The sequence below is a fragment of the Prinia subflava genome, chromosome 14 (genome assembly GCF_021018805.1).
Source record: "Prinia subflava isolate CZ2003 ecotype Zambia chromosome 14, Cam_Psub_1.2, whole genome shotgun sequence".
In the NCBI taxonomy this organism is placed as follows: domain Eukaryota; kingdom Metazoa; phylum Chordata; class Aves; order Passeriformes; family Cisticolidae; genus Prinia; species Prinia subflava.
Window position 1 is genome coordinate 4515017 of NC_086260.1, and position 15352 is coordinate 4530368.

A 15352-nucleotide genomic window follows, 5' to 3' on the forward strand; every position below is an offset into this window, starting at 1 on the left:
AGTCCATCTTGTGCACACTGTGACACAGAGGTCAGGAAACAGCTTATGTATAACTCAAAATAAAAAACCCAAAATACACCAAAAAAGCTCCATACTTTTTTCACTGTGAGAGTCATCAATACTGGAAGAAGCTATCCAGACAAGTTGGGAAGTCTCTGTCTTTGGAGATACTCAAAACCCAGTGTGACATGGCTCTGAGCAGTGGAGCTGGACAAGATGATCTGCAGAGGTGTCACCTCAGTGACTCCGTGAGTCTGTCTAGCCACTGGGAAAAGCTTCAGACTGTTGGAAACAACTGTATTCCAAACTTCCAAATCCTGTCTGTGTGACACCCAGCTTCAGATTTGACAACATTGTGGTTGGCTTTGAGAACAACCCAGTTTTGCATCCAGAAATCTGTGGTCACATCGAGCTCCTTTTCCAGGGAAGCCACGAGCACTCGCTGCCACAGCAGACAAACACACATGTGGGGGCTGAAGGAACTGTTCTCTGATATAAGCATGTGCAGATCTAAACACTCATCTCAAACGTTATCATCAGGATATCAGAAACCAAATGGGCAGTTAAGTCTTTTGGAGAAAAAAAAGAAAGAAAAAAAAAAAACCAAAACAGCTGATAGTGCTCATCCTCTGCTAAACAGACTACCAAAATTCAGTTAATTCTGCATCTCATGTTGAAAGGATTATGAATTTATCTTTTTCTAGGGAGATTTTTCACTTTTCTAAGTAGTATTTCAGTGAAAGTGGAACATATTAAAATCACAGTGTCAGGTTTGAAAGTACATCAGATTTAGGATCTTGCCATATGCTGAACACTCTTCTCTCAATCCAACAACACAGATTTGAGCTCAAACCATGAGCTGAAACTGAAGCACAAATAGTCCTGAGCAGCACAGCTCACATGCTTAAGGCTTGGTGGATCCCTCCTGTGTTTGTTACAGGCCTGGGGCTGCAACAAGATGAAAACTACGAGTACAAAACCAATTGAATTATTTAAGATTCTGAAAAAAAGACTACACAGAAGTGTTGTGTTGAACAAAGGTCTAATTGAGGCAGATCTCTAAACATATGCTTAACTTCAGCTGGCATTTAAGTCTGATCACTTTCAAAGAAGCCTCATCCCAAACACTGGATGCTTTCTTAGCTCGCAGCTCCCACTACGCCAAGGATTTAAAGTACATTTAGGGGGGAGGACGGTCTATGCAGGCATTTGCTGAGGAAGAATGCTTTTGGGAGACACTGTACATCATTTTAATATTTTAATTACTTCTACAACCTCAAACGAGCCCAAATTGTTTCCAAAATTCCAGCATATCAGACACCTCCCTGAATTTAAACTCAAATTTTCATCTTCTAACAAGATGCCAGGAAACAGAAAAGAGCCTGTTCCCAAAAACTTCAATAAAATTCAGTTAAATTATCCAGATGGTTTTCATTCCACTGAAAATACTAAAGCAGCAGTCTGCAAAGCATAGCATTTTCTAAATACACAAAATAAAGAGAAAACAATGCACAAGTGGAAAGTGCAAATGCTGAGCCCATTATAATTTTGTTCCAGCAGAAATGCAGCACAATCAATACAATCTTGCAGTTCTAGAGGACCCATCTTTCTGCTGCCAGGGGTGCTCTGCATGTGTAAGCGCCACTAAATAAACTGCACGCAGTTCAAGCACTTAATTTTTCCTGTGCTACATGCAGAAAGGAGGAACTGCATTCCCACCCACTTAACCTCCAAAACCCAGCATTCCCTACAGCACAAGAAGCCAAAGAGCACCTGCTGAACAACTTATGTACTTCGAATGACTCTGCAAGCAGCCAAATTTAGCAAATTTGCTATTTTCTCCAAAGCACAGCCTGATTCTGCAGCTCTTAAATACAGGGAAAACTGTCTTAGATGAAATAGTGATTACAGATTTAGAATTTCAAGAGCTGTGAAAGTCCTTGCCACAGAAAATAAACCCACTGAGAAGAGATGAGGACAGATACTGCAATTTTCTGTTCTGTGCTATTTAATAAATCTCAAAGCAAAGGAATTAAATTACAGATAGGGAAACAAGCATCTATATAATTATATGACAACACCTGAAATCATTCAAATCCACCAACAGCAGAATCAGAAAACTGATCAGCAAGAGCTGAGCCACGAAAAAAATCTCTCTGCAGTTAGAGATGGATATTCATCCCTTTCACATGGCCTCTCACTAAAATGTTTCATAGCAACGGGGCAGGAGTTATCCCGCAGCAGAGGATGGGACCGGTTATCACACAAACCAGCATCTGCTGAGTATACCCCAAAAATGAGAGGAGAAAACAGGCCAGTGAGCAAGCTCAGTACTTAAACTGAGTTTCTCAAACGGGAAGAAATCCCCAAAGTATTTCTTCTTTAGATCATTAGTATGTTTTCTCATGCAGTGCTGCTGGTTGCCCTCATCCCCAGCGCTGCTGAGCTGCAGCACAGCGATAGCGCAGCGACGCTCTTGCAGTCCTTGGGGAGAGCAGGACCCTTCCAGCTCCCCTCTGTGCAGCAGGATGCCCAGGAAAAGCTCTGAGGATGGAAATTGTGGGATCACCAGCTGATAAAGCCACCATCAGGTACCCCGGGTCGAAGCTCACTGCAGAGCCACCTTTTCTCAGCAGCCTCCTTTCGCGGAGGTGGTGCCCAGCGCGACTCTCAGCACAGCAGAGCTGCATTCAGGAACACAAGATCACTGGACCTGTTCCCCTGCAGCTCTATTTATAGTCTCAAGTAGTGCTGCAAGGCAGAAAGCCAAAACGGTCCCCAGTTTCAAAGAGCAGGTCCCTGAAGATCCCACCTGAGAACCAAGAACACGCCCCAGACTGGGATAAGAGACCACTGCAGGCACAGACAGGGAAACTTTGCCTTATGGACATCTTTGCACCCTAGCACAAGTCTTGCAAGTACCCTCATTAGAAAGGCTAAGTGAGGTATAATTATGACTCCTCCACAAAGGAGGCCTGCTTTGGAAAGACAGCAATTACTGCCTGCTCGGAGGGATCTCTCCCTGAAAGCAGGAGGCTGCTGTAAAGGTAGGGTGGCCAATTCCTTGGAAAATACCAAGAAAACTGCAAGGAACATCACCTCCCCAGCTCTGAAAATGTCCAGCAGCAGCACCAGGCCCCTTCCAGTCAACCCTGGTTTTGTTGTAGGGGCAGCTCCAGCACCTTTGAGATCCTCCTAACAGGCAGACCCATTTCACACTTCTCTATATTACTTGACACACTCGAAAAGTCCTTCCTGTCCCATGGACTAACAGCTCCTATTGCACAGCTTTGTACAGTATCAAAAGTTGCATTAGCTGGAAACCAAATTATCACTTGCACAGTAGTTTTGCAATTAGATTGAAACTGTAAATTGTGCAACAAGCTAAATTAAAAAACAAGTTTGTGATACAGACACAATCTAAATTCGGCTCCTGCCTTACTCATGTTACTTCTTTGTAACTTGTTTCTACACAGATTCAAGGTCGTTTTGCTGCACCACAAATGACTTCACATTCCTAAAAAATTAAGCACCCCTAAGAACTAACGTATGTTTGTCGTCACTCGTATAATCCACCTTTGCCTGAAGCTTCTTCACCAACACACACCACTCTGAGAGGCCTTTTGGGCATCAGAATCCATACCACCCTTCAGCTTCCTTGCAACATTTCAGGATCCTTTCCCTTCATCAAACTCCCTCTACCCCAAATGTCACCACTCTTACTTTGAGCAGGTCCCCATATGTCATGCTGTGACCTCAACTACAGAGATTTGGAGAACTACCTTTTAGAGGCAGCTGAAAACCATCTAATTTCTGAGCACATCTTACTTGCTTCCTGGTAGAGCTGTTCCACTTTGTACAGGTAACTATTTTCTGGAGCCAAGTCAGAACAATCCCATTGCAAATATTCTCTCCCTTGTGTTACACCAAGTCACTCCTGCCCCCACCAGGCCCAAACTCTATACAAGGCAAAATGGAATAGCTTCTGCAAAAGAAAGACACCTCACAAAGCCCATGGTTCATTGGTCTGGGCACTCCCAAGGACAGTGGGCACTTTCAATCCTGTGTCTTGAGTCACAGTCAGGACTGGAACTCAAAACTTCTGTGTGCTGAGTGGACAAAGCTGCTCTTCCTCATTTCTCCAAGAGCACACCTGCCCTGGGCACGTCACTCCAAGGAGGATTTGGCAACAGCTCCCCTGGACCTGACACCTCCAAGGCTTTGGGGGACAGTGCTCAGCACCACCAGCAGCCTCTCACAGCATTCCCTGGCCAGCTCAGGCATTCCCAAACTCCAGGCCAGGGCTCACCAGCCTGCTCTGAAGCCACCCCGAGTTCTTTAAGGAACACAGACGCTCACCTCATGGGGTTTTTTTAAATTCCACTAGGCAACAGAACACATAAAAATGAGATGACGCAAGGCTAACCCAAAGTTCCCCTAATGAACATAGCCCCAAGTGTCCAACAGGATGTGACAGGTGGAGGGGCAGGCGAGCCCAGCCGAGGATGAGGTCACGAAATGAGCAGTTTGCACAGCACACTACTAATCTTAAATTCCAAACTCATTATGCACAAGCCTAACAAACAAAGGAGCAGCTTAGCAGATTTACAAGGTACCTTCTCCAAGAGTGGAATAATTATTTATCTGATAGCAACCTTCATGATACAACAGCAATAAATAAATAAATGAATGATCCCAGCAACTCTTGTGAACCGTGCCTGTGGCTTCACTAGACAGACTGAAAGCTGGCATGTGCCTTTAGCTGGCTGAGCTTGGGTAGAGCTGTAAATATTTGCTACAAATAAAATAAAGCTTGCTAGACTGAGCAGAAACCCAAACACAGCAGTTAATGGCATCCCAGGGGACACAGTGCAAGAGACCCACACCCCCCTGAACTCCTTCCAGCTTCCAATGAATTGCCCCTATAACATTTTTCCCTTTGTTTTTCTCTAAGATCATTCCCGCCTGCGTGTGTACACATGTCAATACCATTCTGATTTCATTCTCTCAGGCTGCAAATTTTATCCAGGCTGAAGTTCACAAACATTATAGAAAGGGTTTGTACTCCTAACTTGGCTTTGCAGCTGCATATTACCATGCAGCGACACATCCAGAAAAAGCATTTCCAAAGTCACACTTTATACAAGCTTTTTCCTTTATTTAGATAAAAACCCAAAGAATCCTGAAAGGAAACAGTACATGTGCACAAAACATGCTCAGCTAGCCTCTCCCACTCAGATCTCTCAGATCCTTTTCCACTTCTGTGGCATTTGTCCGACCTCCCAGTTTGAAGCTCCAGAACCACACGTTCTCCTTGCCCATATTCCCAATTTCTCACCATCTGACAGCTCCCAAAGTCTGCTCCCGTCTTCTCACCCTGAAACAGTACCTCCAGCCCAAGTTTTCTTTTTCTAGCTGGCTGCTTCTCCTCCAGAAAGGATCACAGCAGTTCCTGTTTTATGTGTTTATATGTTACAACAGGACAGCTGGCAGTAAGATTAGTAACAATCATTGATTGCCCCATTCTCCATCCTACAAGGCATCCTTCACTTGGGACATTCTGGTTTTTCCCCACTTCTTGTTACTTTTCTCCCACCTCCAGACCCCAATTCTCCCACCCTACTCGTTTCCCCCATTCCTCCAGCAGTTTGTGTTGTCAAACATTTACAAATATTTACAAAGAAAAGAGACAGCATCTCAGCATTTGTTTTACAGGCAAGCTTTAACAATATACTATGTTATCATTGTGCTGCTTTAAACACATTAAAACTGGCAAGATTCCAGCACCTAAATGTCTCACAGATTATCAACATCTTTCAAGGAACCCAAAATACCAATATTCACCTGGATTTTCTCAGAATTCACCCCAAATAAATTATTTAATGTAACAGTAGGCCAAACCAGGCACGTAATCCTTGCACACAAAGACTGCTTTTGCAGTTTGAACAGACACAGACATAGTTCCAACTCTCCAAAACTTCAGTGCTGTCTTCAGAAGCAGTCTGACAGGTGGCCTGAGAAGACCAGATCCTCAACATGTTGTCCTCAGTCACACCAGCCCAAACTGCAGGTTCAGGTGGGTTTATGCCCATTTTGTGCCAGAAGAGCAGCACAAAGGAAGGTGCAACGTACCTGTGAATCTAGATCAGTGTTTTTTGGGGAGCAGTTGAGGATCAATCCAAGTCTTCCCCGAGGTGGCAGCTGCAGCATGGTCTCCAATGCAACTGTTTCCCTGAGCTGTAATATCCCTATGAAACACCAACTGCAGGACGGGGCTCCAACCACCTGACACCGCACCTGAGGTGCTCTAGAGCAAGAGAAAAAGGGTCTGAAAAAAAGGCACTTGTTTGTTCTTGATGCTCATTTCCACAAGGAACACAGAATTCATAAACTCCACATCTACAAATGTATGTCCACCTGCATTGTAAAGGAATACTCTTCATGGGAACTGATTTTAAAAAAAACTTGTTTACTGTTAGAGGCTGCTAATTACAACATTAAAATACTAGCCCGAACCCCACATTACACTTGCATTTTGTTTTACATAGCAGTATACGTAACAATCATCACAGCAAGCTGCTCTGTTGGCTCATGCTGGAAGAAGTAATTATATATCACAGCAACACAATTTTGCCCTTCAACCTGCCAGTCCAGTCCATGCAGCAGCTGCGAGCAGCAGGTCAGGGTGGGGGGAGCCTACGGAGTGTTTCTACATAATCACTTACCACTGAGGGAAAAACAGCTAAAAACCACCAGCCCCTGGCTTGCACGCTTGGCAGAAAGCTGCTAACACAAACATTACAGCAGCCCTTGCAGCAGGGATGTTACCAGAAAAAATGAGCTCCATCCAAAGGCACTATTAGTGTTGAAGTATTAGCTGAGAGTTGTAGTGCAAGCCTTCCTTAGTAATTGTCATTTTTGTGCTTGTACCAGTGATACCCACACTATCCTGTTTCATTTGGACACTGCTATGACCTCTCTGAAACATTTATTCTCAGGTGAAGCCCACAGGCAACAATGGCCTAAGCAAGTCACAAGCTGAATTTCTGGGCAAAGATCCTCAGACAGATCCTTTCAAAAGGCACCCCAAAACTGTTAGTGCCCACCCACAGCAAGCAGAGCCTTGGGGTGCCTAACACTGAAAACTGCTCTTAACTTCTGCCTCAGATGGACTGGAGAATAGGCTGACCTCTTCCAAGACTTTGGCTCCAGTGAACCTGAATATTTCAATCTTGACACTAAAATCAGTATCAGGTTTTTCTCAGCTATTACAAATAAAGCAGTGGCATAGTTATATTGTGAATACACAATAAAATTCATTTTCCTGTGTTGTTTTCTTTCTCCAGTATGAAATGAAGTGTGAAACTACACACAAGCCACTAGCTGTGCTGTTACTGTTTAACTAGAGATTATTAAAAATAAATCATCACAGTTCTCATACAATATGATAGTGATGCAACAGTTAACTGTCTAGCAAAATCTGCCATGCCAGGCTGCTTAATCATCTTGTCTTTGTTTCAGCAAGAAGTTATATTAAAAGACAGTGAATTTTTTAAAACAGAAATGTTACAGCCTGTGTATTTCAAAAACTTTTTGAATCCAAAATAGAACGAGACAGACAATAATGGCCAAGAGCCTGACCAACTTAATGGAAGTTGGACTCTCATTTTGTTCCCAACACTGAAACAGAAGACAATTAACAGTCAACACACAATTTCATTTTTTTTAGCAGAAAAGTAAACAGAAAATTACTCCTTCTGTTTCATTTTCAAAGTCTTAAAGCATGTTGCTTTTAAAGGCAAACATAGAAACAGCAGGACAGCATCATTAAGTGTCAGAACAGGTTTCTCCTGTACCCTCATTTTTAGGCAGCTGTACTGATTTCTTCCCAATCAACTTTTAATCAGAGAACATGGTTAAGAGGCTAAATTTGCTTGTAAAATAGCACATCTGCAAATATCTTCTGCTCTTGCTTCCCAGTTTTCTTCTAGATCCTGACCAGACCGTACAGCAGGAATTAGTCATGCTGCCTACCAACGTGCTGGAAAGGACCTCTGATACATTGCCCTAAGTGCCAAATAAAAACATACACAGTGCACAAGGGCTCTGCAATGACTTGTTAATGACAATAGGTAGGTTCACAGCAGCCTCACAAATTCTACACCAGAAGCTTGTGAAATTACCTTCACTCTAAGTGGGGAAATGAGCAGCACCAGGGGCAGCCCAGCTGTCCATCAGCAAGGATGCACAGCCTTATTTTCAGCCTTTTAAGAGACAGAATATATTGCTTCAAATTATCACCTGGAATCTTTAAACCAACAGCAGCCAGCTAAGGAAGTTTCCTACTCATCAGAAAAGTGTGGATTTATTTCAAGCAGAGTGCGTATGTACTTACACACAACTAATGCAGCCAGCAGTCTGATAAATAAAAAGCAAACACATGTGCTTGCTAAAAGATGCACAGTCAGTGCAGCCAGCTCAGCCTCAAAAATATCTGTGCCCTCTCTGATCAGCTTGGCAGCCACACAAAACCCTACTGAGGAAAGCAGGCCAGGGAAGCAAAAAGGTGACGCTCAATAGTTCATATCAAAGCAAATGCTGAACTGAATTTCATGGGCTATTTCTGTTTCCTTGCTAAATAGCAAAGGCCTACTGCAAATAACAGAGTGAGAGATTTGCAGGAGAGAAAAGGTCACCCAGGATCCCTCACGATGGAAAATGCTGTGCTACAGACAGGGAGCAGCACCCTGTGTAAAGAAATATACGGAAATACCACTTATTGTCTCCACATGTTTATACAATAGACACTCCAACAGCAGCCTTTCCTTTTAAGACTGTTTTCAAAAATAAAAAAAGTACAAAAAGATGTGGTGAGGGTTTCCTTCCCAGTGCAGCGAATTTGAGGTGCAGAATAAACATGGAATTATTGACTCACTCACAAAAATGTTACCGGAGAGATTTCAGAGACATACTTCTGGCTTAGCTCTACTCCCACTGACGCTGGTTCAGACTTTTACCACTGATTTCAGGCAGTGCTGGCCTACGTAGCACTTCCAGCTCAGCTATTATTACCTTTTAGTTTAAAATATGTAATGTTCCTCTGTAACAGACGGAAAAATATTTCAGGAACTTTTTAAATCTGTTCCTCCAAGATAGATTTTTTATTTTTTTTTAATCACACTGAGACACGGTTCCTGGATGCAAGAACATGTGACCTGTTCTAAATAAAGGATATTTTCCACTTCTTGCACAACTGGAACAGATATAAGCGGTAGCTTGAACAAACTGCATTGCAGAACCCAACCAGAATATAAAACACTTGAATAAGATCCATAAATAGCAGTAATATGAAAAGACTACCTCCAATAAGGCACAAACTCAATGTTAGGCCTAATGTAATCAAGTTCAAATTCAATCACGCTGCAAAGTTCATTTACAAAATTAAATTTGATCATCTGCAGGCTAAGGCACTAGGGCACTTCAGAAGAGTCCTCTTTGGCTCCAGAGTAAGCATACATTTCAAAAACGTGTGTCTATTTGGTGAAATTATTATTTCCTCAACAATCATTGTGTATTAAAAGAGAAGCTTTAACTAAATCAAGACTTCAGCACTGTGAACCACATAAGAGGAAAAAAACCAAAAGGAATGTTTTACATAGGATCCTATCTAGAGAGAGAAGAGACACTAGCTGATATATGTAAAATATTGAAGGTTTGCACAAAGGAAAAGGTCTTTGGACAGTAGGAATGATGAGAATTTTATAAAGACATCACTGCTTTAATAATGACAAACTCTACATCTCAATGCTATTGCTCATAAAACAAAAATAAGCTTCCTAAGAAACTATCATGCAAATTAAATGTATTTCCTAATATTTTCTTGCACTAAAAATACTTTAGTAATTGCATCATTCGGGTGCTTTTTAACCAGTCTGAAAATACAGGCAACAGAAAAGGGCACAAATAACAGTAACTTATCTGCAGGTTTTATTAAGAGCATAGCAGTAAATTACAACAGCTGACAATAATTTGCTGGTGCTTGTGATATTGCACAGACCATCCAAATGGACACACATTGCAGACAACAAAAAAATACAGAGAAAATCAATTTAATATAGAAAATTTTGCTGCATTTGCCACACCTGGGTTGGTTCGGAGTGCCCTGTGCAATGGCAGGCTCTACAGCCTTTACCTCCAGATACCAGTTTGACATCCAAAACATTGCCAAATGTTTTAAAGAATCCACATTTGAGATGTAACTCAAGCCTCCAGTACCCTGCTGACTGCATGCAGACACGTCAGGATCTGTGTTTACTTTTGGTAATAAAACTCCATCGATTTCATTGTACATTGCCTGCACCAGGAAACAAACCTTATTTGCTTGTTCATTACATAAACACATACATATTTAAGTGTATGTACTTGCAGATTAAAGCTATTAGACTCTGTGAATATGGCAGGAGAAGAATCAAATATGAATATGAGGGGGAAAAAATAGATCTCATTGTCTTACTGGGTAGCCTGAAAGCCCATTTTCCTCCCACAGAGAAAAGTGACTCTGGAGAAACCAAAGCAACTGAAACATCATCTCAGTTTTCAAAGACATTCGACCATGGCAAATTCCAGAGATCCCATGAATGTAGGTATGACTTTGCCCAAGGATCTAAGTTCTCATGAGTCGGGAGGGTTTGGGAAGTATGGGTTTGACTGATCTATCTCAGCCCCATGTATCTTCTCCACCCCCTGTGATTAAAGCTTTTGCTGGGCTTACATTTTAACTTGGCCTCTAGCATTCAATTGTGGCTTGGCCTAAGTTAGTACAGTATTTACTGCAAAAAGCTTTTATTATTGGACCCCTTGTGGCTTTGGATTGCAGACTTGAATTATGAAACAGGGATGGAGTAACTGCGAGAGCACACTGGGGAGGAGAAATCTTTAACTGGATGTCACATATTGGAAAACAAGCAATCTGGGAGGAAGCAAATAGCAGAGTTTCACTGAGAGAAGGACAGCAGTATCTGCAGGGCTGAGTTAAACTGGTCAACAAACCTGTTTCTTCTTACCTATTTCTGAGCAGGATGAAATTTTCTCTGTACTCACAATTTCAGCTGCTATGAGTAAGCCAAGGATGCTTCTCAACTCTTACGGTTAAAAAGATCAGAGAAAGCCCTGAATGTTGCTAGGAAATCAGCAGTTCTCACCAGGGAAAAGAGCAGATTGCTGTTTAGACTCAGCTCCTCACATCAGCTCTGCTTTGCCTGCTCCCCAGGCACCCTTCCAGAGCCAGGCTGCAGAGATGGTAAGAAAGCAATTCCCATGGCCACAGTCCCACAACTACACCACGCTGACCTGCTGCTATTCCACTCACTGCTATGCAATTACTCCTGATTTACATCCACAAGAGAAAGCATAGGTGATGCTGATACCCTTGATAATCATCAGTCAGACTGGTTCCAGGCCTGAGCAGAGCTGAAGGACTACAGAAGTCCTCTGAGATATGATCATGAAACAAACAGGTTTGTGAGCAACTTCTGCCTCCTGCTATCATCAGTTTTATCAGCCTGGCTCCAGGGACAGGATTATATGGGCCTGGCAGGGCCCCTGACTCCTTTGCATCTTCATCTCCCACAATACTAGAAGACAGCTGAGACTCTCCCTCGAGGTACGAGCTGTACGTGAGCTGGGCAGGCTCCACACTGAGGTTAACGTGTCAGCTCCCTATCTGCCAGAAAAACCATGGATTGTTATTCCACCCTCGGGGCTCCCTCTTCTCATACACATGGGTACATGTGGAGGGACACGAGGCAGACTGGGATGAGCTGGTCACTCCTCCAAAAGCTGTCCTGGGAACATCAGGGCAGATGTTTGAGGCACCACCAGGATGTCAGGATGACAGACCCCTTTAAACCCACGGTGGGGCCATGCTGTCTGTGCAGGAATAGCAGGTAAGGATGAAATGGGGAAATTCACTCGAGGGAAATTTGAAGTGACAACATTTAGAAGCCAGTAAAAATACTCCAGTGCTTCATTAGAGAGTTTATTCACTTCTCCCTGAGAGAAGTGAACAACGCAAGGTTGCATTTGAGTCCCAAAGCATCAAGTCACAGGAATTAGAAGCAGTTGCAGCATCTGTGCAAGGTCATATGCAGACCTGCCACCTAAGCTCCAGTGCAGACCTGCTATCCATGCTCACACCAGGAAAGCACAGACAAACTGCTGACTACAGAGAGGACAACCACAAAGGGACAACTCCTGCACACCAGTTAGGACACACAGCTGGTACAAACAGGGCTGCTGGGCCACAGCACAGTAGTCACGACTGCTGCACTCCACTGACAACACGAGCACCAAAACCCTGTTTGTCACTCAGCTGCCTCCATCACAGCTGGAACCCATCAGTGCTGGTGAACCCCATCTGCTCTGCACATTAGCCTGGCTCTCGGATAATTACCTGGGTAATGGCGATTTCCCTGCATAACCTTAGGGAGCAAAGGAGTTCTGGCAAGTTCAGTTTGCTCGGATGGCCTGTCAGGCTGCACATCACCACCACTGCCTGCACCATTTCTGAGCAGTACCAGGGGTTCAGGGGGAGGCAGGACTGCTGTGAAGACAGGCCACAGGAGGTGGCCCCGCAATATGTCAGCCCTTGAGACAGCAACAGAATTTTTAACACCTTTTGCTACAAACATTCAGTGTATCTGAAACATCCAGAAGACGATCAAAAAGTCATTTATTTACTTTGAAGTTTGTCTGACAGGCTGTACAATCCAAACTCACTCTAGCACTTTTTAAAAAAATATTTACATTCTTATTTAGTTTTCCACTACACACAGATGTACGAAGCGCAGCGTTCAAAACTAAAATGTGAACACAGTGACAGGCCATGAACAGACCTGATTATAAACACGATACACTCGCAGCTGTGACCTTATATTCAGCAGAGTGCTGCTAAGGGCAGTGCTGAGGTGAAATGGAGGGTTCCTTGAATGAAAAAACAGAGGGAGAAAGGTGCCACAGCTGACAAGGTGGATGCTCGAGGCGCGGGAGAGCACTGACTTTCTTTTTCCAGCAGTAGGACGGACAACGGGACGCTAACAGCCCACAAGGGAGGGAAACACACACAGACCGCCTTATTTCCCTTTACAGAGCATATCTACGCGATGCAGCCGCTCCAGATAAGCAAACAGAGTCTATTTCAGGGAAAAAACACTCTAGGAAGAAAGTGACCTACCTAGCAAAACTTTCCAGTCCCCAAGCGACTGAAAGTAACAAACCCGCTGTCAGGCTCAAAAACAAAACCTCAAAAACACACGTACAAAAAAAACCCCAAACCCAACCAAAAGCCGAACAGCCAAGAACAACCTCGGACGCCACAACACCTTGCAGATCCGAGACCCTCCGCGCTCGGGGGGGCTCGGCCGCGGCGCTCACCGGGGCAGGCGCGGCCCCGGCCTCGCCCCCGCTGCCGGCGGGGCTGCCCCGGGTGACAGCCGGGCCCGCACGGCCAACAATGCCCTTTACATAACGCGGGTCCGGCCCGCCCTCCGCCAACAACGCCGCTATTATGGCACGGAGCGCTCGGCGGCCGCCCCGCTGCGCAGCGCCGGCCGCGGGGATGCTCCGCGCACGGCGCCGACCCGCGCCCCCACCTGCTCTTGAGGGGCTGGCTCTTCAGCTCGTAGTACGTCTTGGGCTCCTCGTGGAACTCCTCGCCCACCTCGAAGTCCGGCACGATCCCCGACTCCGCCTGCATCGTCGCCGCGGCCGCTGCGAGAGGGAGAGACGGGAGGTTACGGCTGCGGCGCCCGAGCGAGCCCCGCCGCGCCGCCCGCCCCGCTCCGCTCCGCTGCCTCGGCTCGCACTCGGCGCCGCCCGCCCCGCCTGGGACTTGTAGTCCGCCCCGGGGCCGGCCCGGCCGCCTCCGCCCGCCGCGCACTACAAGTCCCGCCGCGCCGTGAGGGCAGGGCCGGCCCGGGGCTGTCAGCCGGAGCGCGGGGCCGCCCCATTCGCAGCCCATTCCCCGCCCGCCCCATTCCCGGCCTATTCCCGCCCCATTCCCAGCCCGGCCCATTCCCGCCCCATTCCCATTCCCGCCCCATTCCCGCTCCCGGCCCGGCCCGGCCGTGCGCGCCACCTGCCGCGCCCTCCCTGCGCCGCCCCGCCCCCGCTGTGACGTCACGCGGCTCTGACGGCACAGGTGCCCGCGTGACGTCACGCTGCCCGCAGCCCCCCCCCAGCAGCAGCTCCAGAGGCTTCGCCCTCCGCAAAGCGCTGCGGGTGTCCCAAAAATCACGGAATTATGGAGTGGTTCGGGTCGGAAGGGACCTTTAAAGCCCGTCTCGTTCACCATGGACACCTCCTGCTATTCCAGGCTGCTCCATCCCGCCTGGCCTTGGGCACTTCCAGGGATGCGGCAGCCGCAGCTTCTCTGTGCCAGTGCCTGCCCACCCTCACCGGGAACAATGTTTCACTCATATACAATCTAAACCTGCCCTCCCAGAGTCTGAATCCGTTCTCCCTCGTGCTGTCACTACAGGCTTTTGTACAAGTCCCTCTCTATCTTTCTCGTGGGCTCCCTTCAGGTGCTGGAAGGGATCAGCACAAGGAGCTCTTCACCTCCCCTTGGGAATATCCAGCACAGGCAGCAGGAGTCCAGCTGCAAACAACATTCCTGCACTGCTCCAGATGCAGGAATCAGCCTTGCCAGGAGCTCAGTTAGAGGGGAGGCTGTGACGGGTTTGAATGCCCACAGCAGAGATCAAGTGGTGACAGAGCGTGGGACATTTATTGTAACTCACTTTGACGGGTACAAAAACAATGACTGTTTGCATCCCAGGACTTTGCACTGCTCCAGTTAAGTTCCCAGCACAAGAATTGACAGCTCTAAGTGGCTTTCTTTGAACTTTATCTGCCTTTATAAAGAGTCCAAAGCTCATAAACGTGGCAAAGAAAGGTTCAGTAAAATGGAACATTTGAAGCCAGCTGGGTGCAGTTATTTCCAGCAGAAATGTTTTAATGCCAGCTTGCCCTTCCAGTTTGGCTCCTGGCACGTTTGGGACACTAAAAGCAGATAATCTCAGAACACAGAGGTGAGAAGAGCCTCTGCCACACACCCTGGTACCCACACAGGAGGGCTGGGTGGGAGGGTGGCAAGGAGGTCCTGGCACAGGAGGATTTGGATGGAGTCAGGGATCAGAGATGTCCTGTGCCTGCTCAGCCCCTGTGAGGGATGGTGTTGGTCTTTCCTTGGTTTCAAAGACCCTAGAGGCGGAGGGCTCCATTCAGAACTCATTAAATAATCCTGTTTAGCCTTTGTTGTTTTCTTCAGTTTGGGGGTTGGTGCTGCAGGAAG

The 15352-nt window shown here is 46.0% G+C and overlaps 1 protein-coding gene across 4 annotated transcripts in view; it reads right to left on the minus strand.

Moving 5' to 3' along the window:
- MITF (melanocyte inducing transcription factor) overlaps positions 1–14004 on the minus strand; it is a 99542-nt gene extending 85538 nt beyond the window's left edge. For 2 of the 4 annotated variants that reach the window (XM_063411259.1, XM_063411258.1), the window contains exon 1: positions 13650–14003. In XM_063411259.1, the coding sequence (XP_063267329.1) occupies positions 13650–13753 (104 nt within the window). In that variant the 5' untranslated portion in view covers positions 13754–14003. Of the gene's footprint in view, positions 1–13649 lie in introns of all 4 variants that reach the window. The other 2 variants (XM_063411257.1, XM_063411260.1) reach the window with 2 other exon arrangements.
- Between the last annotated feature and the right edge of the window lie 1348 nt (positions 14005–15352).